Here is a 27,423-nt window from a genome sequence, read left to right on the forward strand (position 1 = left end):
GTGGCTACCAAGGGAGAGGGGCGGCCGCCCCGCCCCGGTTGCAGCACAGCCGGCCAGGTTCCCTTACTTTTGTGGCACTTCCCCGACCGACCGATAACAGCCCGGGTCCGACAATCCTCCCTGCCCTGTAGCCGCGAATCTAAATTACCTTCTTACAGCAGCTGTAAGAAGGTAATTTAGATTTGCGGTTAAGGGCAGGGAGGTTTGTCGGACCGGGGCTGTTGTCGGTCGGTCGGGGAAGTGCCACAAAAGTAAGGGGACCTGGCCGGCTGTGCTGCACCCGGGGCGGTAGAGAAGGTGTGCGGAAGAAGGGGTCGTCTTATACGGCGAGTATATAACAAACTCTATGTTTTAACTGTAAAAGTTGGGGGGTCGTCTTATACGCCGGCAAATACGGTACATATTTTCTCTGTCTCTAGTAGGCTCACAGTCGAAGGGGTTGGGTTAATAGAGAACTGTAGGCTTGCCCAGCCGGCTCCCACCCCGTTCAACCCATCTTCTGTACCCCCTATAATTATGCAAGGACTAGGGATGCCAGACATCTGGTAAAACCCGGACATGCCCTCTTTTTAGAGACCCAGCAGTTTGTCTGGGTTTTGGAAAGCCCTGACCAGCTCCAGCCGAATCTGGAGGGCCTCCGGATGTGGCTGGAGCTGGTCAGGGGAGAAGAGATGAGGCTCTGTGGGGGCGGGGCTGGAGGCAGAACAAGGCAGGGCTGGGGGGCGGAATGAGGCGGGGTCATGGGTCCAGCTTTTTGCTTCTGAAAATATGTTAACCCTAGCAAGGACCACAAGGGCCACATTTTGCAGCCCACCTAATGGCATTGTGAGAAACCAGGGCTCCTGGTTATATAAAGTGCTAATAAGCCATGCAGTATGTGTAGGGTTACCAGATGTCCAGGAAAACCCGACATGTCCTCTTATTAGAGGATTGTCCAGGCTCCCGGACGGAGTTTCCAATGCCCGGCAGTTTGTCCTGGTTCTAGAAAGACTCAACAAGCTCCGGCCACAGCTGAAGGGCATCCGCGCATGCTCCAGGCCCTCCAGACGCAGCCAGAACTCGTCGGGGAAGAGAGGAGGCTTTGTAGGGGCGGGGCTGGAGCAGAAGGGGGTGGGGCAGAAAGGGGAGGAGCTAGGGAGGATTGGGGCATGGCTGGGACTGAACTGGGTGGGGCTGGAGGCAGAATGGGGAGGGTCATATGTTCGTGGTTTTCCAGACTAAAATATGGTAACCCTAAGTATGAGGAAAAAGAAGTTGTCTACTTCCTCCCTCTTTTACAAAAGTGTGCTATGGTTTTTATCGCGCGCTATACGCTAACACATACATGTTATCCTATGGACACGTTAGCTGTTAGTACATGCATTGATTTAGCGTGTGCACCTTTGTAAAAGAGGGCCTTAGTATCATATTCTCACTTGGGGTGACCCAGTTGAGGATGTCCTAAGATTTATCCATAGTAGCTTAAATTTCCGGTCATCCGTTCCAAATCGCGCTGTTCTCTTTGAATTTTTCACCGCTATACATGTATTTTCTCCCTTTCTCCCAGTGACTGACTGGCTGAGAGGGTTATTTTTTTTTTCCTACAGTAAAGAAACACCTCCCCCTCTCCCCTCCCCCCCTCTTTTGCCCGCAGCGGCTATTGAACCCGCCATCACTAAGAGTTCAGTGGTGCATGGATTTACTAATCTCTTGCTGAGATTCTGTCAGTGCCCCGGGAGAGAGCCCCAGGCTCGGCGCTCACTGAGGCCTGAACTCTCCATACAAAACAAACCGTGTACCATTTCTACAGATCTTCTGTCTCGCCTGTCACGCCTGCTGAAACGCTAAACTATGCAAGATGCCTTAAGCATCACTTTGATACAGTTTCAGCGCTTTCATGTATTTTGTTAGTAAGGACACAGCTCTTCAGTTTTACCTCAGCTGTCTAGGTGAACACGATGTCTGTTTCTACAAAGGCAACGCCTGATTTTAATCAAAGTGGGGATCTTTGGAAAAACCTCGAGGGATCTTAACTCGCAACATCCACTTTTATTCCTTCTTCACTTTCAGCATTCCCTTTTCACGATGTCCTTGTCACAGGGCGGGGAAGAGGCGCTGCACGACTTATATTCCGCCAGAGTCGCCATGCTTACGTCACCCCTCTCCTCACGTCACTTCATTGGCGTCCCATCCATCTCCGTGCACAGTTCAAACTCCTCTTACTAACTTCCAAGTGCCTCCACTCTGCAGCCCCCCAATATCTCTCCTCACTCATCTCCCCCCTATGTTCCCCCTCGTGAACTCCATTCAGCGGGTAAGTCCTTCATATCCGTACCTTTCCCCTCGACTGCCAACTCCAGGCTCTGTCCCTTCTATCTTGCTGTGCCATATGCCTGGAACAGACTTCCTGAGTCAATACGTCAAGCTCCGTCTCCAGCGGTATTCAAATCCGAGCTAAAAAACCATTTTTCGAGGCTCCTTTCAACACCTAACTCCCACTCACCATAAGACACCTCTGCCCATCCTATCATTCTCTCTGCAAGAAAATCCCCAACCATATATGTCCTGTCTGTCCAAATTAGATTGTAAGCTCTTCTGAGCAGGGGCCATCATTGCTTGTTAAATGTACAGGGCTGCGTATGCCTTTCAGTACTATCGAAATGATAAATACTAGTAGTAGTTGACACATTATAATTCACAGAAGCACAGGAATGTGACAGGTGATGTAATGCGAACAGAACCACCATCTCAATTTAACCAAGATTTGAACTGATGGCCTAGACAGGGCTATTGGTAAACATGCAGGAGACCAGGGCAGAAAATCAGAATTTCAGGCTGCATCGCCTTTAGATTTAGGTAGGCTTAGGGCCTCCTGTACGATAGGGACCCAGGGCAGCTGCCCTGCTTGTAACCCTCTAACAATGCTGGCTCTAGGCCTAGAGTTGAGAGGTACTGCTTTAATTATTATCCTGGGCCATCCAACAGTGTTTCTTCAGGAAGTAGGTCTAGGATTGTAAAAACGGCAAGATGACCTTGTGAGACTGGAAGGCTGGGCGTCAAAATGACAGATGACGTTTAATGTGAGCAAGTGCAAAGTGATGCATGTGGGAAAGAGGAACCCAAACTTAGCTACGTGATTCTGGAGTCACTGCCCAGGAAAAGGATCTGGGTGTCATTGTTGAGGATATGTTGAAACCCTCAACTCAATGCAGCAACTAAAAAAGCAAAGAGAATGTTAGGAATTATCAGGAAAGGAATGAAAAACGAAGATGAAAATGTTATAATGCCCTTGTACCGCTCTATGGTATGGCCGAAACTTGAATACTGTATGCAATTTTAGTCAACCTATCTCAGAAAAGATATAGCTTAATTAGAAAAGGTACTGAGAAGAGTGATGAAAATGATAAAAGGTTTGGGACGACTTCCCTATAAGGAAAGCTAAAGTGGCTACAGCCCTTCAACTTGGAGAAGAGACGGCTCAGAGGTGATATGATAGAGGTCTATAAAATACTGAGTGGAGTGTTAAGGGTGGATGTGAATCGTTTGTTCACTCCAAAAATACTAGGACTAGGGGGCATGCGATGAAGCTACTAAGTAGTAGTAGTATCCTTCTTCAAATCTTTTGTAAACCGCATAGAACTTCACGGTATTGCGGTATATAAACTGTTATTATTATTATTAGACATAAAATAAACTGGAGAAAATATTTCTTCACACAATGTGTAATTAGCATCTGGAATTTGTTGCAAGAGAATGTGGTGAAATCAGTTAGCTTAGCAGGGTTTAAGAAAAGGCTTGGATAATTTTCTAAAAGAGAAGTCCATAAACCATTATTGACATGGCTTGGGAAATCCACGGCTTATTCTTAGGATAAGCATCAAAACATCTGTTTTACTACTTGGGATCTAGCTAGGTATTTGGGACCTGGGTTGGCCACTGTTAGAAACAGGTTACTGGGCTTGATGGACCTTCAGTCTGTCCCAGTATGGCAGCTCATATATTCTTATGGGAGCCAAGTACAGGACAATCGAAACATTGTGACATCATTGATGAGATTGGCTCTTAGGCATTGGTGGAATGAGGCATTATGACATCACAATCTCAGCTCTGGAATGTTGCTACTCTTTGGGTTTCTGCCAGGTACTTGGGACCTGGGTTGGCCAATGTTGGAAACAGGATACTGGGCATGATGGACCTTCGGTCAGTCCCAGTATTGCAATTCCTATGTTCTTATGGTAGCACAGTTAGTGAACAGTAGGTCTCGTGTTGGCTTTATGCGGATGACGTTCAGTTAATGCTCCCTATTGATGGGGACTTTGGAAAGACAGTTCAGCGGCTGCAGAGGGCGATGACAGAGATTATAGTTGGATGAATTGTAACAGATTGAAATTGAGTGTTCAGAAAATAAAGGTTATATGCTTTGTTCGTTCATTGGGATATGCTCTAGTGTAAATTGACCAATTAGACACTACTGTTGCAATACCCACGGAGGTAAACTATTTAGGGGCTTTACTAGATTCTTGTCTGACGTTCAGGGGGCATGTATGTGCAGTGGTATAAAAGGTATTTTTAAAACTGCGTCTGTTGAACAGTTGGCGCTCATACTTGTCTGCCTCTATGTTTAGGGCTGCCTTGCAGAGTGTGGCACTATCATGCTTAGACTACTGCAATTTGGTGCTTCTGAGTATACCTGCATCAGGGCTGCGACCGCAGCGGCTGGCGCTGAAAACACCAGCACGGCTTGGTAAAGGAGGGGGTTAAGTGACTTGGCCAGGGTCACAGGGAGCACGATGGGGTTTATGTAGCTCTAACCAGTATGGCCCATTTTGTCATTGAAAGTAACTATTTTGTTTTTGAAGATCAGTTTTTCATTCAAAATAAAGGGGTTGCCAGGGGGGGGGCACCGTGGCCCCCCTCTGTGGCCTGTCTTTATATGTCGGACTATGAGGAGCGCTTCATTTATGGGTCTAATTTTGCAGAGAATATTTTGTTTTGGGAGCGTTTCTTAGACGACAGGGAGACCTTGCAGCAGTTCTGTCAATACATTAATGGCTGTGATTCTAACCTCTCTTTGACTGAGAATATTAGTATTAGAGAGATTCAATTTTTTGGACATTGGGGTATTTTTTGAACATGGCACGTTTCATACCTCTATTTTTCATAAACTAACGGACAGGAATTCCATATTACACTACCATAGCTATCACCCGAAGCATCTTCGTGATAGCATTCCCGTTGGTCAGATGCTCCGCCTTAAACGTTTATGTTCCTCTCAAACAGACTTGAAACAGTAGGCTCAAGTGACATGCCCCCGTTTTAAGGAGCGCAAATATTCTAGGCAGAGCATCAATAGAGCTTATATGCGAGCCTCCATTGCCAATCGTGAGTGGCTTCTTCTTCCTAAGAACCCAAGTCAACGGACTAGTAGAGTGACTTGCGTTCTCCCTTAACTCTCCTGTAGCAATTAAGTTACGCCAAGTGATAGCGAGGCACTGGGAAATGCTTTGTTACCACCCGGCATTTTCTGAGAATCCTCGGATCGCTTATAAGCGGAATAAAAACATGGGTCAATTGTTAAAGTTTAGGAGGGATAATTCTCCTGTTGTGAATGGCATCCACTTCAGATGCGGGTCCTGTGTCTATTGTGCTTCAGACTGATAGTGTCATTATTCCCAGCAATAAAGCATTTTTCTATCTTAGGAATAGAACTGATTGTAATTCCTGCCAAGTTATTTATTGCATTTTGTGTCCTTGTCATCTTATGGGAATTCATTGGCGGGCAAGGCCGAAGAATCCTGTTTAGAAGGCCGGCCCGACGCTGATTTGGAGGGAGGAACCCATAGTAGGGCTCGCTCGCGGTTGGCAGGGTTCGGATGGGAGGGAGGGAGGGAAGGATGGAGGGGAAGGCAGGGGTTGCTCAAGGATTCTGATGCACAAGAGATGGGAGAGAGGGAAGGATAGAAGCTGGGCAAGGGTTCTGCTGCATGAGGGAGGGGAGGAATGATGCTGCACGTGTGTAGGACAGAAAGGAAAGAGGAAAAATTGGGGTGAAGGAGAGGAAGGGAGAGATGATCGTGTGTGTTTTTTGGGCCCCAAATTAATATAAGACACTGTCTTATTTTCGGGGGAAACACGGTAGCAAAAGCCATAGTGAGAACAAACTCCTAAAACCTTATGTTAAATGCCACAGCAAAGTTCATCCCAGGAGTCTGAGAAACAAATATTTGACTTCAACGCTTTTCCACTAAATCTTCCCCCGGAACCGCCATCGTATGCAGAGAATATCAATATTGTACCAAGACGCCTGTGTGCACTTCTTTATCCTCCTGACGAATGCGTAAGAGTCTGGAGACAGGTTTACACCAGTCCCGCCTTCCTGATTTAGGAAGAGGAGAGGGAGTTTGGCTGAAAATAGGTTCTACGGAGCAGTCGGCCAATGACCTCTCCCAGTTGACACAGCTCAATATGGCTAAAGTCCCGGGAAGTGTAGCCATGGCAACCATAATGACCCTCATTTAACACTTTCCAGGAAGAAGAGATGCCTTATTAAAGAGAGTTATCAAGCACTACATCTAAAGAGCCTTCTCCGTTGAATTGGAGGGGGTGGGGGGGGGGGGAAGACAGCGTCAGCACTTTTCTACAAAGGAAAAGTCAAATTTAAGCGCTCTGTTTTCCATAATAATGCAAGCTGAAAGTCCAGTCACTAAGGGTCCCAGGCAATCAAAATGTGGAACATGTCATCCCCTCTGCTCAGCCTAATGAATGGAATTAGCCAGCTGGCTCGCTTGTGCATTGTTAGAGAGCCAAAACCCAACCACTTCACATCCTACACTGGATTAGCCTCTGCTGGCAGGAGGGGGGGTGAGCAGGGAGATAGATAAGAGGGGGCGGAGGGGGGGGGGAACAGAGCTGGGGAGGAGCCACCAGGAAGCACAGTACAGCTTGCTCTGCAAATGCAAGTGCAGAAAAAAAAACAACCCCCCCTAAAAAAAAGCCAAAGTTCAGCTAAGCCTCCCTTTAAATGTCAGCCTTTTGTCCAGACCTGTTGCTTCCTTTTCCCTCCTTTCCTCCTCCCTCCGGAATCAGCTGTGTTTGGCCACTTGTGGCATCCTCCCCGCTTCCCCCATGGCAGTGAACATCCTGTCAGCACAAAACCTTGGACCGCATAAGCCGTTCTTGTTAACACTCCCAGCAAGGAAGAGCTACTGCCGCCCTGCCACAGAGAGCGCAGCAGGGAAGGGACCCCCTTCATCGGCCACCTTCTTGTTTGAAGATCCGAATTCCCTAAACTTCACAGCCATCAGTATAATACCAGCAAAGGCGGGATACAAAGAGAGTCTTAGGTCACCCCGAATAGCACAAAGCGTTACTATGGCAGGCAGTGGGAGGATCTGCCGGGAGTGCCAAATGCTAAGGTTGACTTTTCCCACGCATTTGGGAGATTAATCAGCACCCATCCTGCCGTCAGAACGCATATATCTTGCTGTAGTTTATTGCAGGGACCTAGAGAGGCAATTCCCAGCTGGTTTCTCCACACAGCTCAGTAGCGTAGTAATGGGTGGGGGGGGTCTGCCCTGCCCCCCCTCCTCCTCTCTGCCCTCTGCCTTTACCCACTCCTCCCCTTGCCACGGGCGTCCCCTTCCCTTCTCCCGAATCTCTAGTTATTCACCGCTGCGAGCAACCACTTCAACGTGCACCTCGCGACCGCGTCGTCTCTCCCACTGATGTCACTTCCGGGTGACGTCAGAGGGAGAGCCTAGGCGCGCCGATGCGGGAGCCTAACTTCAGGCGCAAGATTCTGAACCTATAAGAATACCTCTGATATCTATGGCCGAAGTGCTTGTGCGTAAATACACAGGAGCCAATATTCAGATGGCGGGAGGCAGCCCAGCACGGTCTTGCGGTCGGTGGTTAGCCCAGATATTCAATACGGGGCTGTTTCCGTTGACTGGCATTGAATATCTCGGTTGTGGGCTGCTATTAACTATACCGGTTAATAATAATTTTTTATTCTTGTATACCGCCATACCCAATAAGTTCTAGGCGGTTCACATCCGTTAATTAAGATCCGCGATGACACACGGATTTACAAAATTTTTAAAAAGTTACAGGCAATGAAGAGGGGAGCGTGGGAACGCTTTAAATGAGATTTAGCAGAGGTAAAAGTAATACGGAAGGTGGGGTTGGGAGGTATGAGATAACGAGAGAGAGACCAAGTGGGGGGAGGGGGTAAGTGGGGGGGCAGAAGGAATGGGGTGAGTGTGGGAGAGGGGAGAGGCAGGGGGAAAGGGGATTAAAAGACCTGTTTGCGGAAAAGGTGCGTTTTGAGAAGTTTTCTAAAACTAAGGTAAGTGGGGGCCTCGAGTATCATTTGGGCAAGCCAAGGGTTCAGCTTAGCCGCCTGGTAAGCCAAGGTTTTGTTGAGGAATCTTTTGAAATGACATAATTTTAGGGATGGGAAGATGAACAGCTGGATTCTGCGGGATTTCTTGTTGGTGAGATTCAGAGTGAAATGGTGATTGAGGTATCTGGGTAATAGGCCAAAAACTGTTTTGTAGCAGAAGCAGGCAAATTTGAATAGGACTCTGGATTCGAAAGGGAGCCAATGCAGTTGGTGGTAGAAAGGCGTGATGTGGTCCCATTTGTTCAGGCCGAATATGAGGCGGACGGCAGTGTTCTGGATCAATTTTAGTCTCCTAATGGTTTTCTTCGTGGAGCTCAAATAAATGACATTGCAATAGTCTAGTACGCTGAGAACGGAGGACTGTACCAGAAGGCGGAAAGAGGAGTCGTCAAAGTATTTTTTTATGGTGCGCAGTTTCCAGAGCACTGAGAAGCATTTCTTGACAGTAAGATCGGTGTGATTTTCTAGAGATAGATGTTTGTCTAGAGTGACTCCCAGTATTTTTAAGTCAACATTGACATAATCTAACTTTATTCTTCTATACCGCCACGATCAGACGACTTCTAGGTGGTTCACACTGAAGAGATCTGGACAATCAGCGAATTACAAAATGCAAATAATAAAAGAACAATGTCTTACTCAAGAATAGACAGAATAAGATTATTAAAATTAGTGTGACTTCTATTTAAGAGATAAATCTATCAAACACGGTTTTAATTTCTTTCCGAAAGGCGCCATAGGTCAGCCTGGCTCCATTAATGTAGATACCTAACCAAGACTGCTGTTTACTTGCTTGAAACATAAAAGTCCTGTCCAAAAAAGGACTTGTATTTACAGCCAGTGATCCTTGGGTATGCGAATAAATTACAATTTCTGGTAATCTTTGTAGGGCTATATAGCACGAAATGAGGTAAAAGATAGGTAGGGGCTAATCCCCAAACCAGCTTAAAACAAATGCAAGAAAACTTATCAAGTTTCAAGTTTATTAGTTTTTAATATACTGACTATCAACAAATATCTGGCCGGTTAACAATAAAATTTAAAAGGGTAAGAAGGATAAAAAATAAAATAATTGGCATTTAAAAATAAATGGTGTGAACATAAATAATATCAACTAGACAAACTTGAAAGTGAGGGGAAAAGGGAAGGGAGTGGAAAAGTTACATATTTGAGAAGAAAAGGAGGAAGTGTGAATGGGATAAAACGTATAGGGTAGGGTCGCTTTGTTAAAGCGGTTGGTTGCTTAAAAGAGAAAAGGAAGTGGGGAAAAAAAAAAATTTTTTTTTTTTTTTTTTTTTTTTAGAAAAGGAAAACAGAAGGTAAGTCTAAGCACAGCCGAATGCATCACGAAATAAGAAAGTCTTTAGGCTTATCTTAAATTTTTCTAGATGTTGTTCATCGCGGAGTTGCTGTGGGAGAGAATTCCATAAAGTTGGGGCAGCTACTGCAAAATTTATTTTCCAATTATCGTGCCTCCATTGGCAACCAGTGCAGTAGTCTGTAGTAGGGACTAACATGGTCGCTTTTTTCCAATTCAAATTGCAGGCGGACAGCCGTGTTTTCTACTATTCTTAATTTCCTCACTGTTTTTTTAGGCCAGTTAATAGTGGCCAAAGATAGTCCTTCTATTTATGAGGCCTGATGTGGCCGCTAAACTTAGCTAGCCGGCGCTTGGATATTTGCGGCTAGCCACTAACCACGAACATACAGTGGAGATAGTTGTCAAATAATGGTGACTATAAGGCGGAGAAGTACATTATATACTCGGTTATGTTAATATTCTGTAAAGAGAATTGAGCATCTCCTTTCCTTAGTACAGGGGTGTCAAAGTCCCTCCTTGAGGGACGCAATCCAGTCGGGTTTTCAGGATTTCCCCAATGAATATGCATGAGATCTATTTGAATGCACTGCTCTCAGTGTATATTCATTGAGGAAATCCTGAAAACCTGACTGGATTATGGCCCTCGAAGACCGGAGTTGCCCATATCTCTAAACGACATCTTAATGTAGGCGCTGGTAGGTGTCCTTCCGACCCCTAAGTTAAGTCCAAAGCGCTGTTTGAAAGAGAACTTACAAAGAAATTTCAAGGCGTCTACCAGTGCCTAGAAAAGCGGCGCCAGAATCACGTCTCAGGAGGTGCTTTATAGCACCTCACACGACTGTAGGCATGGCTAATGCCAGAAGTGGCATTAGGCGCTACAAGGAGCCGACGTAGCCGCGATTCACCTCAAAGGCAGGCGCCGGAAATGTAGGCCTCGAAAAACCCTGGCCTACAATTCCGGCATCTACCTTTGTTGGAGGCACAATTCTCTAAACGGCACCGTCACACAGTGGTGTAGTAATGGGGGGCGGGGGCGGACTGCCTCAGGCGCCATCTTGATGGGGGTGCCAGCGCTAACAGGAAGTGTTTTAAGCTGGAGTGCATCAGTCCTGTGCGGGATTGTTGGCGCGCTTTTGTCCGGCACGCGAATGACGGGTCACCTATAAATTTAGGTACAACAGATATTTCAGTGTTCCAGGAGGGGTCACATATTTTTGCAGAAATAAGAGTTAAAGTGGGAGTGGCCTTTGGGTCCTGTTGTTCAAAGTCCACTGCGTTAACCTCTAGGCCACTCTTTACACTCACTTGCTGCTCTATTCGTAATGGCCACAACGCCTGACTCCAGTCGTGGTACGTGGGCCTGTCGTGCCGCTGAGGCTCGCGTGCATCTGTGGAGCTCAAAGCTATGCCGTCGGTCATTTCACGATCAGCAGGGCCTCCCAAGGCGGACAGGTTTCAGCAGAGACGTTAGACTAACATACAGTACCACCCATGCGGGCAGCAGCAGATGCGCAGTGTTGGATGGCGGGGGATCGCATTTGATGTGACAACGGTGACCATAAAATTTATACTGTGCAGAAGAAAAGCCCAGCCATCTACTGTATTCTGCCACGACTTGATATCAACAAGTCGCTAGGCCTCGAACACGAGTCAATGGGAACTGACAATAACACCTAAGCCAATGCAGAGCCTAGCATCCACTGTCACTTTCACTTCTTAGGGGGCGCAAGGCAGTTAATAACCACTGGCTCAGTCAGGGCACCGTTTTGTACCCTGGATGTGATTGAAACAGGTCTAAATAAAAATGCCCTTCTTTTTTGCCTTGGACATTTCTTTCCACTCCATTATCTCCATTAACGCTGCAGAAAGAATACTTCCGAGGCAGGCAGGCAGCGAGAGGCTGGCTTCGTTGTGCCTCCGGCTGCCCGAAGATTTTAAAATACAGCGGCGGGGAGCTGGTAGATGGGGGAATCGGGAACTGGGGAGAGGTCGGATCCAGCTGAAAGGAGTCAGGGCTGGAGTTGGGAATAAGGGAAGGACAGATGCTGCACAGGGGGGGGGGTGGAAAGGGCAGATGCTGCACGGAATGGGGGTTATGGGGGTTAGGAAGGGAGGGAATGCTGCCGGTGGGTGAGGGAACAGGAAAAGAGAATTGTTGGATATAGGTGTGGAATGAGAGGGAAAGAGATGGTGCATATGGGGAAAAGAAGAAAGAGGAAAATTGGGCATAGAGAGAAAGAGGAGAAAGGTAGAGATGCATGGGGAGAGAAGGATGAAAAGGATAAATTTTGGATATGGTGGTGGAGAGGAAACATATGGAGAGATTGAAGGGGATGAAAGATGGAGGAATATTGGACATAATGATGGCGGGAGATTTGTGGCATGGTGCTGGAGAGGGGTGATAGAAGGAGAAATGGGCATGGGACTGGTGGGCAGTGGTGAAAAATGCTACACATGCTCCAGGGGATGAGAGAGGGAGAAATGTTCCTTTTCTCTTTTAAGCAACCAACCGCTTTAACAAAGCGACCCTACCCTATACGTTTTATCCCATTCACACTTCCTCCTTTTCTTCTCAAATATGTAACTTTTCCACTCCCTTCCCTTTTCCCCTCACTTTCAAGTTTGTCTAGTTGATATTATTTATGTTCACACCATTTATTTTTAAATGCCAATTATTTTATTTTTTATCCTTCTTACCCTTTTAAATTTTATTGTTAACCGGCCAGATATTTGTTGATAGTCAGTATATTAAAAACTAATAAACTTGAAACTTGATAAGTTTTCTTGCATTTGTGGGGTGGGAGAGATGCCTGGATCTCTCAAAACAGATGGACAGTGAGAGAGAGAGTGGCATGTTGCCAATAGGGGTGGAGGAGAGAGGAAGAAAAGTTTGACTCATGGAGGAACAGAGAGAGATATTGATTTTTTTTTTTTTTTTTCAATTGACGGCAGAAAAGGGCTACAGCCCATCGAGTCTGCCCATACCAATGACCCACCCCCTGACTCCTACTCTCCCAGAGATCCCACATGAATATCCCATTTTCTCTTGAAATCTAACACGCTGCTGGCCTCAATCACCCTCTGAGGCAGCTCGTTCCAATGATCTACCACCCTTTCAGTGAAGAAGTACTTCCTCGCATCACCCTTAAATTTCCCTCCCCTGATTTTCAGCGAGTGACCTCTGGTTACTGAGGGCCCTATAAGACTGAAGATATCATCTTTCACCTCTATACGCCCAGTAATATACTTAAAGGTCTCAATCATGTCCCCTCTCTCTCTTCGCTCCTCCAGTGAGTACATCCGCAGTTTTTTTAACCTTTCTTCATACGTGAGTTCCCTGAGCCCCAAAACCATCCTGGTAGCCATTCGCTGAACCGATTGGGGAAGGTAATGAGGTCCAGAGGAGAGGAAGCGTGCAGGAGGCAGAAAGAAAGAAATATTGGATGCACAGTCAGAAGGAAGAGCAACCTGAGACGCATGAAATCACCAGACAACAAAGGTAGGAAAAATGATTTAATTTTCAATTTAGTGATCGAAATGTGTCCATTTTGAGAATTTATATCTGCTGTCTATATTTTGTTCTATATTTTAAAGTCATCTGTCTTGACTTCTTTGGAAAAAAGAAAAGAATAGAAACATAGAACATGACGGCAGAAAAGGGCCACAGCCCTTCTAGTCTGCCCACACTAATGGCCCACCCCCTAACTACCTCCATGAAGAGAACCCACATGCCAATCCCATCTTTTCTTAAAATCTGGCACACTGTTGGCCTCAATTATCTATTGTGGAAGATTATTCCAGCGATCAACCACCCTTTCAGTAAAGAAATATTTTCTGGTGTCGCCATGAAATTTCCCACCCCTGATTTTCAACGGATGTCCTCTTGTTGCTGTGGGTCCTTTAAGGAAAAAGAGATCCTCTTCCACCTCGATACGGCCTGTGACATATTTGAACGTCTCGATCATGTCTCCCCTCTCTCTGCATTCCTCGAGTGAGTACAGCTGCAGCTTACCCAGTCGTTACTCATACGGGAGATCATTGAGTCCTGAGACCATCCTGGTGGCCATTCGCTGAACCGACTCAACTCTCCGCACATCTTTTTGATAATGCGGCCTCCAGAATTGTACACAGTATTCCAGATGGGGTCTCACCATGGATCTGCACAACGGCATTATGACCTCGGGCTTAAGGCTGATGAAACTTCTATGGATACAGCCCATGATTTGTCTAGCCCTGGATGAAGCTTTCTCCACTTGATTGGCAGTCTTCATGTCTTCGCTAATGATCACCCCCAAGTCACGTTCTGCTACAGTCCTTGCTAGGATCTCACCATTTAGAGTGTAAGTCCTGCATGGATTTTTGCCACCAAGGTGCATGACCTTGCATTTTTTGGCATTGAAACTTAGTTGCCAAGTCTTTGACCAATGCTCCAGCAGGAGTAGGTCCTGCGTCATACTGTCGGGCATTGAGCTTTTGTCGGGCACTGTGCTTTCATCTATTGTGCGGTTGCCTACCATGTTTCATAGTTTGGCGTCATCGGCGAATAATGTAATTTTATCTTGAAGCCCCTCAGCCAAGTCTCTTACGAAGATGTTAAATAGGATCGGGCCCAAGACCGAGCCCTAAGGCACTCCGCTGATCACCTCCATCATATCGGACAGGGTACCGTTTACCACTACTCTCTGAAATCTACCTCTAAGCCAGTCCCTAACCCATGCGGTTAATGTTTTACCCAGTCCCATCAAACTCATCTTGCTCAATAACCTGCGGTGTGGGATGCTATCAAACGCTTTGCTGAAGTCCAAGTACACGACATCCAGGGACTCCCCTATATCCAGCTTTCTTGTTACCCAGTCAAAGAAGCTGATCAGATTTGATTGGCAGGACCTTCCCTTCGTAAAACCATGTTGATGGGGATCTCGTAGATTCTCCTCGTTCAGGATCGTATCCAATTGGCGTTTGAATAGAATATAAATGTTTTTTCACATGGAAAGAGGGCCTCAAGAATCCACCACCAATTTGCATTAATAACTTTCCAATTCAGTCTGTCAATAAAATAAGAATTCTCGGAGTCATCATAGATAATAAACTAAATTATCATGACCAAATAAATTCTGTCATTAAAAGTTGTTTCCATAGGCTGCATATGATTCGATCTTTAGCTAACTTTTGGATGCTCCCTCACTAAACATTTTAATTCACTTATTGATCATTTCAAAACTGGATTATTGTAATTCACTCTATAAAGGAATCGCACAAAAAGAAACAAGAAGACTACAACTGATACAAAATACTGAAATAAAAATGATTACAGGTAAAAGAAAATTTGACCATGTAACACCATTATTAAAGAACGCACATTGGCTTCCTATCAACCTCCAAAGAACTTATAAACAGGCGCTCATTACATTCAAAGTTCTACAAGTCATCACACCGTTATTCCTAGATCGAGTTATCATTCCGTATTCTCCTTTCCGCTCCTTACGATCTGAGGATAAAAATCTAATTACTGTTCCATCCCTACGAATCATAAATACTAGACGTACCGCACTCTTCTCCGTCACCGCCCCCCAAATGTGGAACTTATTACCCGCTCAGGTAAGAGAAGAAAAGAACCTCGAGAAATTCAAATCAAAACTAAAAAGTTTCCTATACAGAGACGCTTTTAATTGATTAGCGAGCCCCTTAAACTGAGTTGTCATTCCTAATTGAAGTAGGCAAGCACTGATCTAATATAATATAACTCCTATTGGTCTATCCTTATTTGTTCTCTTTCCTATATTAAATTGTAGTTCTTCCCCGATTTCCCCAAGAAGTGAACGTCTGTCTATCCATACATTGTATGTCCCCCTTATTTGAAAATTATTTATTGTATATCGCTTTGTAATCTTTGAAAAAAGCGATTTTATCAAATATGAAATAAACTTGAAACTTGATAATTAAGATTTTCTCTGCATACAGTGTGCTTTGTGTTTTGTTTTTAAATTTTGTTGTTACCATTATGTATTAACTAGTCTTTAAGCCCGTTACATTAACGGGTGCTAGAGTAGATGTGTGTGTCTGTCTGTCTTTCTCTTTTTCTCCTTGGCCGCTTTCTGTCTGTCTGTCTTTCTTTCTTTCTGTCTCTATCCTCGGCTGTCCACCTCCCCCGTGTCCAGCAGCACCCCTTCCCTGCTCCCCCTGTCCAGCAGCAGCCCTTCTCCCTTCGTTTTACCTCCCCCTGTCCAGCAGCACCCCTTCACTGCTCCCCCTGTCCAGCAGCAGCCCTTCTCCCTTCGTTTAACCTCCCCCCTGTCTAGCAACACCTTTTCCCTGCTCCCCCTGTCCAGCAGTAGACCTTCTCCCTTCCTTTTACCTCCCCTCCCTGTCCAGCAGCACCTCTTACTTGCTCCCCCTGTCCATCAGTAGGCCTTCTCCTTTCCCTGCTCCCCCTGTCCAGCATCCGCTAGCCCGGGCAGCCTCGGGGCTTTTGCTAGGCCGGCCCACCTCGCATTATTGAAGTGGGCCGGCCTAGCAAATGCCCCGCGACTGCTGTATTTGCTGGTCCGGGGGTGAGAAGAGGTGTCCCGGCAGCGGCAGCGCAGGAATCAAACTGCCACCACCGTCGCAAGCCACCCCACGCGCCAGAAATCGAATTCAGCACGGAGGCACACATCATGGTGGCAGGGAGCATTGAGCTGGCGTTAGTTCTTGGCGCATAGCTTTGACCTCACAATGCAGGTGTAAAGAGCCTTAGCCTGATTTTGAGACCAGCAGTAACAGAGATAGGAGGTGTTTTCTATTTGAGGTTTCCTTGCAAGTGTGTGATTTGATATCAGTTTTGAAAATATGTTTTTCGAGAACCCTCACAGTTGTCCAGTTTCATATCTCTTAAACGTCTTGAGAGAGAAATGTAAAGACATAGGGTTGAAGACCCCATTTGTCCTAAATAACATCTCACTAGAGTCTGTCTCCACCTTAAAAATTCTTGGGGTCTTAATCGATGATAAATTATTGTTTCATGAATATATAAATAACATAGTCAAAACATGTTTTTATAAATTGCGCTTTATACGATCAATCGCCAAATTTCTTGAGCCCAATTCGATTAATATTCTGGTTCATTCGTTAGTTATAGCTAAAATGGACTACTGCAACTCACTACTACTTAATATATCCCACAAAGAAAAAAGAAGACTCCAACTTATCCAAAATATAGCTATTAAACTAATCCACAACGCCAAGAAATATGACCATGTTACGCCACTATTGATCGATTCTCACTGGCTCCCTATCAGCCATCGTATTTTCTTTAAGGTCATGTTGTTACTATTTAAAACTCTAACCTATAATGAACCTCAATTTATAGCTAGGATGTTAATACCCCACAACACTATACGCCCACTCAGATCAACCTTCCAAAATCTCTTATCTATACCCTCTCTGAAAATAGTAGGCACAAGAAGATCCGATATGTTTTCTGTAATGGGTCCCCAATGGTGGAACTCATTACCACAATACATAAAAAACGAAAAAGACCTCTCCTCCTTCAAAAAACTCTTTAAATCTCATCTTGCTTTTAACATTTAAATTTTAGATTGTTTAATATTTTCAGATTTTTAACTACCTCGTTCCCTTTGGTTCTTTTCCTTTTTTGTTTTTTCTAAAAAAAGTTGTAACTTTTCCCCCCTTTCCTCACAACTCAAGTTTGTCTCGTCTTCAAAAATTATGTCATTTGGTCTGTCTATTTGTAATTTAACTTTCTTTTTATAATTTTGTACATCGCTTAGCAAACCGATTAAGCGATCCATCAAATACTAATAAACTTGAATAAACTTGAACTTAATACCACCATATCTGAAAGTGTAAAGATCCCCTTACTCATTAGCTAAACTGTAGTTTCCTGATAGACTTGATAATTTTGTTTTACTTTGTAATCACTCTGAAGTAATCTTACTCTCCAAATTGAGGACTTGAGATAGATTTAGCATATTGTTTTGTTCCTCTTTATTTAATTTGATGTTCAAATTTGAAGATATTTGCTCAATCTACTTTTCTGTACAAGTATTGCACGCTTGAAAATTATTTTGAAAACTATAAATAAAATTTTTTTTGAAAAAAAAAAAACAGCCTTAGCCAATAGGGAGAGGAAGAGATACTGGATGGGCCAATTGGCCTTTATCTGCCATCATGTTTCATTCACTTTCTATTGTTATTACACTTCCCCCTCCGTATTTGCGAATTCCGTATCTACGGATTTGCTTATTCATGGTTTTAAACCAAAAAATGCATTTTCATTTTTAGGCTATTTTAAGCCCTGTAAGTCCCCCCTCCCCCCCCCCTTAAGCCTTACCTGGTAGTCTAGCGGCTCGAGAGACTACGGGAGCTCAAGGCAGCCATTTCCTGTGAGCGATCTGCACGGGGCAGGAGCGTGAAAAGATCGCTCCTGCCTGAAAACCCGATAGACCACTAGGTAAGGCTTAAGGGGGGGGCTTTCAGGGCTTAAAATAGCCGGGGGAAGCGGGGGTTAGGGGCAGAACCGGTTCGAATATTATTTGCGTTTTTTTTAATATTCGCGGGCCGGCTCTGCCCCTAACCCCCGCGAATACAGAGAGCGAAGTGTACAGAGCTTGGTTGGATCATGTAAACAAGAATAATGTGAATTGAAGTGAATTTGAGAATTTGTCTGTAGCTGGGAACTACTAACAAATAGTGGAAGGAGCGCAAAGATTGGGACAGCACATACAGGAGTAAAGGGAGACAAGTATATAAGACCTTATGAGCCAGGACCAAAATGTTGAAAGGTATTCAGAAATTTCAACTTCTCTCTTCTCTTCCGGCTCATTAATCATGCTAAGCCACACAAAGCTAAATTAAAATCCTCTTTCTGCCATGTTCTCTTCTTTTAAGAAATTAAAAAAAAACGGGGGGTGTGGAGTGAGGGGAGGGGGAGCAAAGGGGAGCAGGAAAAGGAGGGGGAGGGAGGAGCAGGAGGCCTGAAATGGAGCCACCGAAGCCTGTGTTTTCTTATTCGTCAAAAGAGCTCAAAATTAATAAATCAGAAATCCATTATTAAGAATACGAGCTTGAATATCTATCTAAATGCAAATGAACAGATAAAGAGATTGCGGGAGGAGGGGGCAGGCAGGTCCCTGCTTAACGTCTGCCTCGTTTATAGACTGTATATGATTAGTAATTGTCTCTCTTCCAATTAGTATATAATGGGTCACCTCTTGTGACCTCTGTATCTTAAAGAAGCCCTTTTTTGTTCTTAAATGTAATCGAGTCTATATAATCAAATCACTGTGGGTAGCAATGTTAAATTGTAAATCCCAGCCCCCACGCCCCTACCAAGAGATTTACACTGTGAACTATTAATCTCCTCATATGGGCACTGAACAGCTTTCCCCTCACTAGTGTTATTTATTTAAGAACATAATAGCCTTATTGGGTCAGACCAATAGTCCATGTAGCCCAGTAGCCTGTCTTCACGGTGGCCAATCCAGGCCACTAGTACCTGGCAAAAAAATCCAAAAGTAGCAACATTTCATGCTACCAATCCAAGGCAAGCAGTGGCTTCCCTCATGTCTTTCTCAATAACAGACTATATAGAATTTTCCTCCAGGAACTTGTCCAAACCTTTCTTAAAACCAGCTACGCTATCCCCTCTTACCACATCCTCTGGCAACACGTTCCAGAGCTTAACTATTCTCTGAGTGAAAAAAAAATGTCCTCCAATTGGTTTTAAAAGTATTTCCCTGTAACTTCACCGAGTGTCCCCCTAGTCTTTGTCATTTTTGACAGAGTGAAAAATCGATCCACTTGTACCCGTTCTACTCCACTTAGGATTTTATAGACTTCAATCATATCTCCCCCCTCAACCGTCTCTTTTCCAAGCTGGAACTATGGGTAAACTCTTCATTATAGATACTAGCATTGGAAAACAGCCTGTAATGATCAAGTATTACCCACATTCACCCTAAATGTAGAATCTTAGGGCCCAATGTTCAAACCTTTCAAACGGCCAATTAAATTGCCATCTGAAGCTAACTGGGCAATTTCAACAGCATTTAACTGGATAGTACCGCTGAAAATGTCTGGTTAGTACACAAGCCAAAATTGCCTATTTGGGGGAGATTCCAGAGATGGAGCCAGCACTTAGCTGGTTAAGTGTCACAGCCAGTTAAACCATACTGGGGAGAGTATGGCTCAGTGGTTAAAGCTACAGACACATCATCCTGAGCTTGTGCATTGAAATCCACGCTGCTCCTTGTGACCCTGGGCAAGTCACTTAATCCTCCCCCACTGCCCCAGGTACACTAGATAGATTGTGAGCCCACCAGGACAGACAGTGAAAAATGATCGAATACCTGAATAAATTCATGTAAACCCATTCTAAGCTCCCCAAGGAGAACAGTAGAGAAAATTGAATAAATAGTGTGAAAAGTTTCAGCCTCTGATAACCAGAGCTGGTATTGTGATGTCATAATGCCTCATTCCACCAATAAGAGCCAACCTTATCAGTGATGTCACAATGGCTGGATTGTCCTACACTTGGATCACTTTTACAACATTCTGATTTCCAGAGTGGTGCAGTGGTTAAAGCTACAGCCTCGGCACCCTAAGGTTGTGGGTTTAAACCCCACACTGCTCCTTGTGACCCTGGGAAAGTCACTTAATCCCTTCATTGGCCCAGTTACATTAGATAGATTGTGAGCCAAACAGGGAAAAATAAATTCATGTAAACCATTCTGAGCTCCCCTGGCAGAACAGTATAGAAAATAAATATTCAGCAGTCCTATCTTTATGAAAAAAAAAAAATATATATATAAGGCAAGTTAAATGCTAAATATTGCAGTATGGTTTTGCTGGCTCCGTATATCCGGCAATTCAATGCCAGAGCACAAATGATGCCCAGCCTTGAATTTCGCTGGTATAACGCTGGCAGTGGTCGGCAAAATACTGTCACAGAAATTTATCAAAGAGATAAGTTTTAACATTTTTCCTAAAATCTTGGTAGGAATAAGAAGCTGCAATTAGACCACTTAATGTTTTGCGCCATTTTCCAGCGCTATGCAGGATAAACACGCAAATCCCAATTATTAGCTCTACCGTATTTTCACGCAGATAACGCGCACCCGTGTAAAACGCGCACACGGGTATAGCGCACAGAAACCACGATTTTATGTACAAAAACTTTTGTATACCGCGTTCACGTGTATAACGCGCATGCAGCCCGACTGTCCTTTCGCCCGCCCCGACTCTCCTCTGGCCACCCCGACTCTCCTTTCGCCCTCCCCGACTCTCCGTGCGCCGTCCCGACTCTCCGTTCACCCGCCCTGGAGCCTTAGGTCCCACCTGGGGGCGCGGCCTGAGGCACATGGTCGGGTTGGGCCCATGTGCCTCAGGCCGCGCCCCCAGGTGGGACCTAAGGCTCCAGGGCCTATTCTGATTGGCCCACGCGCCTTAGGCCCCACCAGTAGGCGGAGCTTTGGGACGGATGGGCCAATCCGGCCTCATTCCGTCGTTGGCTGCCTGCCGGACAGGCGGGTTTGGCTCCCGTCTGTCCGGCCAACTACCAAAGGTACGGGGAAGGGGGGTGGAGGTGTCGTGGGGGTCGGCCAGGGGGGTCGCGGGTCGGCTGGGGGGGCGGTCGGAGGTTCTTGGGGGGGGGCGGTCGTTGGAGGGAGGGGGGTTTGCGTCGAGGGCAGGAGGGCCTGGGATCCCTCCTGCCCGTAATGTAGTGTGGGGTGGGGGGTGGGGGTAGGGGGTCGCCGTGGCCAGGAGGGTTTGGGCTCCCTCCTGGCCCGATATTGTCGGGGAGTTGGGGAGTCGGCCGGGCAAGAGGGCTTGGGCTCCCTCTTGCTCCGATCGTGGATGCGGGTGCGGGTGGGAGCGCGTGCGAGCGGTCGTTCGGGGTGGGGGTGCGAGTGGTCCTGCTGGGGGGGGTGAATCGGGCGTCGGGCGGGGTGGGAACTATGTAAAAAAAATTTTGTATAACGCGCGAGGGGTATGCGCGGTAGGTAAAAACGCGTATAACGCGCGCGTTATATGCGTGAAAATACGGTAATTAAAACCTATCTCTTTGAAAAATTTCTCTGACTCCTTCCTGCCTTGTGGTATCTCAGAAATGCTTCCAGATATACCTAATTACTCTCGGCTTACTAATGTCATTTGAAAGTTTCTTCTGTAACGTCGCTGTCTGTGTACAGTCTCTTCCTCTGTAAACCGCTCTGAACGGCTTGTGGTATAGCGGTATACAAAAATGAAGTTATTATTATTATCATGAATAATTGGCTCGCTGGCCAGTTTACCCCCTCTTTCACTAATGTGTAGGGCGGGTTTTAGCGCCTGCAATGGCGGTAACTGCCCCGGCGCTCATAGGAATTCTAGGAGCGTCAGAGCGGTTACCGGCGCTAACGCCGGCGCTACACGTTAGCAACAGAGGGGGTTAGTTTATCGTGCACCTCAGGATAGCATGCAATTTTCCATGCAGAAATGTGCGTGCCATTTATAGAATCTGAGGGCTCATGCCTAAAAGTAAGCGCCATTTCCATGCTAAGATTATAGACATCAAATATTTTTATAGCATACAAAACTTCAGGTGGCTATTTCATAAACGTCAGTTTAATAGAAATAAGAATATTTTCCTTATTTCAACTAGCGACCTTTAAAGATATTTCTTAGGCCCTCAGCTTGATATAAGACATCTCTAAATAGAGACAACAACATATAAGCTAAGTGAAATGAAATGAAATTAAATTATAAGTTATAGAAAACTATAAGTATTGGAAGTATTTAAAGCTCTTGATAGAAGCTAAAATGAAAAATTAGACCCAGTGACGATTTGCCACGTAAAGCTCAGAACAGTGATAAGTTTGAGTTCTGAGTGGTGACGCTGAGGGCCTAAGAAATATCTTTAAAGGTCGCTAGTTGAAATAAGGAAAATATTCTTATTTCTATTAAACTGAAGATTATATACATAACATAACCAATTTAGGGGTCCTTTTTAGCGCACGCTAAAGATTACCGCACACTAAATGCTAAGGCATCCATTATATTCTATGGGCGCCTTAGCATTCAGCGTGCGATAATCATTAGCGCGTGCTAAATTGGTTACCGCACTTTAATCAAAGGTTCCCTTATTTGCATACCTCAATACCTTGCAGATCTGTGCGGTTTACAACAAAATTAAATTAAACGAACACAAGAAAGCATAAGCCGGTATGAACACACGTCTCCAGTACCGAAACAATTACGTTGGTTGCCCACTGAATACCGTATCGAATAGTCATTTCTCCCTCCCTATTCACAGGGGTTAGGGGCAGAGCCGGCCCGCAAATAGCGAAAATTCTCGAATAACTTTTGGGCCGTCTCGGACCCACCCCCGGACCTTACCTGGTGGTCTAGTGGTGACGTGGGGCAGGAGTGATCTTCCTACACTCCTGCCCCGTGCAGTGAGTTCCCGTGGTCTCACGAGACGACAACAGGAACTCCCTATTGTAGTCTCGTGAGACCACGGGACCTCAAAGTATGGGGTCTGCACGGGGCAAGAGTGTAAGAAGATCTCTCCTGCCCCACGTCACCGCTAGACCACCAGGTAAGGTCCATGCTCCGATCGCCCCCCAGATAAGGTCCGTGCTCCGATCCCCCCCGCCTCCGATCGCCTCCCTCCGCCTCCGATCGCCCCCAGCCGCCTCTGATCGCCTCCCTTTGCCTCTGATCGCCTCCCTCCGCCTCCGATCACCTCCCTCTGTCTCCGATCGCCCCCTGCCACCTCCGATCACCTCCCACCACTTCCGATCGCCCCCCCCGCCGCCTCCGATTGCCTCCCTCTGCCTCCAATCACCTCTCTCCTCCTCACATCGCCCCCCTCCACCTCTGATCGCCGCCTCCTCCTCCGATCACCTCCCTCCTCCTCTGATCACCACCCTCCTTGCCCCGATCCAAGTCCCGGGGCTGTTTTTTTTTTTTTCCAATGCAGGCGAATAGGGAGGGGGAAGTGTAAAATATTGACTGTAATACATTGTGTTCTTCACAGGAGGCAGCACAGTATCTGATGCAGGCCTTGAAAAAAATATATGGCAAACTTTGAATTGCGCTCACAAACGGCAAAGAGATTGTCTCTTGAATGTGGCCATGACGTGCATTATAAAAAGACCAGGATGTCAGCAATCTCGGCAGTCGGCCCAAGATTAAGGAATGCAACGCATGGGTTATTGAGGTTTATGTTCTGATTTCAGATCATTTTGAAAACTGTTATTTATTTTAGTATTTATATACCACTTATAGTCTAAGTCAGTATTCTTCAACCACCGGTCCATGGACCAGTGCCGGTCCACAGAAATTTCCTGCCGGTCCACAGGGCCAACACATACATTAGGCCCAAAACAGTGTTCTACATCCACCGGTCCACGGTGCGATCGATGCGGTGTTATCTTTGAGCCAGCTCCTTCTTCCTAACTGATTCGGTGCATAAAGTCACGGGCAGTGGCTCCTACGGGCGTCCTGCGCCTGAACCGGAAGCCTTCTCTCTGAAGTTGCAACGTCAGAGGGAAGGCTTCTAGTTGAGGCACGGGACGTGCAAGATGCAATTAGTACTATTATGGGGGCGGGGTCTGGAAAAAGAATTTCCTGGTGTCCCCGTGCAGTTTCCCGCCCCTGATTTTCCACGGATGCCCCCTTGTTGCCGCGGGACCCTTGAAAAAGAAGATATCTCCTTCTACCTCGATGCGGCCCGTGAGATACTTGAATGTCTCGATCATGTCACCCCTCGCTCTGCGTTCCTCGAGTGAGTATAGCTGCAACTTATCCAGCCGTTCCTCGTACGGGAGATCCTTGAGTCCCGAGACCATCCGGATGGCTATTCTCTGGACCGACTCCAGTCTCAGCACATCCTTACGGTAATGCGGCCTCCAGAATTGCACACAGTATTCCAGGTGGGGCCTCACCATGGATCTATACAATGGCATAATGACTTCAGGCTTACGGCTGACGAAACTCAAGCATATTTCCCTGTCTGTCCTGGTGCGCTCACACTTTTCCTGGAGCAATATGGGGATTAAGTGACTTGCCCAGGGTCACAAGGAGCAGCATGGGGTTTGAACCCACAACCTCAGGGTGCTGAGGCTGTGGTAGTTCTTACCACTGTGCCACACACTCTCTTGACCCACTGTTGAAGACTCACTTATATGTTAAAGCATTCTATATGTAAGGAGATGTTGGTAGTTTTCTCTTAAAGACTAATTTCAAATGAAGTTCTAACATACTATTTTAAAATGACCATATTTTTCGCTCCATAAGAAGTACTTTTTTCCCCAAAAAGTAGGTGGAAATGGCTGTGCGTCTTATGGAGTGACTATAACAATTTATTTTTTTTAAAAATTCTGGTGGTCCAGCGGTGTATTGGCAGGAGCGAGCTTTCCGCGCTCCTGCCCCTCCCTCGCTGGACAGCTGCCTACTCATATCTTGCGGCCAATGGCACACAAGGCAGGAGCGAACTTTTCGTGCTCCAAGCTGGCCCCGCACGGCTCCCTGAAAGGCTGCCATCAGTTTTCGCGAGTCCCTCCGGACGCAGCCCCGAGCTTAGGGCTTTCCAAAACCCGGATAAACTGCCGGGTTTTGGAAATCCATCTGGGCACCCGAACAGTATCTAAAAAGAGGACATGTCCGGGTTTTCCCAAACATCTAGTAACCCTACCTAAATAGCCGTGACCAGTTATAGAACTGCCTTCTCAACAGGGCCTACTCAACCTATGGATAAGGTAAGCATGTGTGGATGCCCTCCCAACCGAGACAAGCAGGCTAAGGGGGCAGAGCTAGGGGGAGAGGCTGGGGCGTGGCATGGATGTAATGGGTCGTGGATGGTTAGAACTGGGCGGGCCTGGGGGGCGGAGCTAGAGGTCCGGATTTTACATATGTAAAATCTGGTAACCCTAGCCTAAATGCTGTTATAGAATTCACACTCAGAACCCTGCAGTTTAGTGACCACATTTGGGCAGTCTTTAGCGAAAATTGCCCCAATACCGTAATATTGCATCATAAATTCAACGCAGTATTAGTACAGTAATTTGCGCATAGCGGGAAATTCTACAAATCATGGTCAAAAATGGGCACCCCAAAAAAATGGCGCTGAGTGTGATCCTATTAAAGGCACATGCCCATAACAGAATCACAAGTAGCGCCGATTCTCATGCGCAAACTTTGGGCACCTGCCCCGAAAGCCCGCTAGACCATCACGGGAGGTCCGGAATGCAGCGTTTCCTGCATATTACCAAGTCTCTTCAAAGCAAGTAGTACAGTATGGAGCGTTTCCTGTATAAAAATAAATCGCGAATAACCGAATCTGTGGATACTGAAACCGCGGATTCGGAGGGAGAAGTGTACGCACTTGGGAGTGCGTATGACAATGCGCACGCAAATTCTAATGAGTGCCAATTAACCCCAATAACGGGTTGTAAGACCCCAATTATTGACGGTTCAATTAATTTGTGCGTGCATCTCAGAGGTGCGTCCAAATTTCGATGCACAAATCTGGATGCCACGCGTATAATCTGGGAAATAGCGTCCTCTGGGTTACCATACCATTTCTGCAACATTTCATTTTAGCGGTTCGGTTCTGATAATTCAGGAAATGCGGTTCGGTTCTGATAATTCAGGAAATACGTTTATCACTACACATTGTTAGGACGATGATACAGATTCTGATATGGAGAAGTTGATGAGTCAAAGAACCATGTGTAAAACAGAAAAAAACAGCTGCCACAACTTACATATCGGTTTCATCCCACAAAATGCATGTCTGGTTTGTTGTTCCCTGCAAACAAGTTGGGGAGGCGGGGTGGGGAAGGGAGGGGAAGGGAAATCAGGGAGGAGAAAAAAGAGGAATAGTTAGCATTATGCTGGCATTGCTTTATTACAAAATTAGCGCTTGGCAACAAGAATCACACTCTGTGTAAGAGAGGTAATGAGTCTGAGAAGCATAAGTACAGATTCGTTGGGGAAATAAGTATCTCCGAGTTATAAGGTGTACGGGAAGGGAGGGAACTGGGCCCCGCTCTGATCAACGATTGCGACAGTAATTACATATTATGTGTCAAAATGAAATGATTCCACCCTGCTCCAGCGAAAGAAAGATAATAGACTTTAAAGGGCTGAAAAAAATGAATTACAACGCCTACTTCCTGTCATTGCCCGCTGACCCAGTTAAAAGAGCAATTCTCTTGTGGCTGGGATGAGGAGGGTGATAACTGGCAAAGCTCGCAGGGCTGGGCTTATAAGACTTAAAAAAGCAACCAACCATGCTTTCCACAAAGAAGACAGGCCTCGCTAGTGACAGGCCTCAGGAACACACTACGTAGGAAGGAAACATGCTCTTTCCATGGCCTCCTTCAGAGCCCTCTTTTTCTACACTCGGAATTTGCTGACGGCCATCTCATGGTTTATAGGCCGGAACGCCATGTGAAGGACTGTCTTGTGCCAGTGACCCGTCAAATGCGCGCACTGAATGGGAAGTGACATGTCAAATGCGCTCTGACAATTGGATACTATTTTGTCTTTTGAGGGGGTGGAGAGGACCCCCCCCCCACACACAAACACTACATTTAAAATATTAATTTGGTATCTAGTGTTAGGGTAAGGATTACATGATGATTATGGGAACCCTTTACATACATGGATATCTGGAAGGCCCTGATTTGCTCAGACTCCTCAGGCCCTGTCCCTTGGGAGGGGCTTGAAG

At 45.9% G+C, this 27,423-nt stretch overlaps 1 protein-coding gene across 5 annotated transcripts in view; it reads right to left on the reverse strand.

Annotated features, from left to right (window-relative positions):
- The window catches only part of ADGRB1 (adhesion G protein-coupled receptor B1), a 525,063-nt gene that overhangs the window by 211,797 nt on the left and 285,843 nt on the right, over positions 1-27,423 (reverse strand). For all 5 annotated transcript variants that reach the window (XM_033935216.1, XM_033935215.1, XM_033935214.1 and 2 more), the window contains exon 16: positions 26,456-26,499. In XM_033935216.1, coding sequence (XP_033791107.1) covers positions 26,456-26,499 — 44 coding nt within the window. The remainder of the gene's footprint in view (positions 1-26,455; positions 26,500-27,423) is intronic.

The sequence above is a fragment of the Geotrypetes seraphini genome, chromosome 2, assembly GCF_902459505.1.
Source record: "Geotrypetes seraphini chromosome 2, aGeoSer1.1, whole genome shotgun sequence".
In the NCBI taxonomy this organism is placed as follows: Eukaryota; Metazoa; Chordata; class Amphibia; order Gymnophiona; family Dermophiidae; genus Geotrypetes; species Geotrypetes seraphini.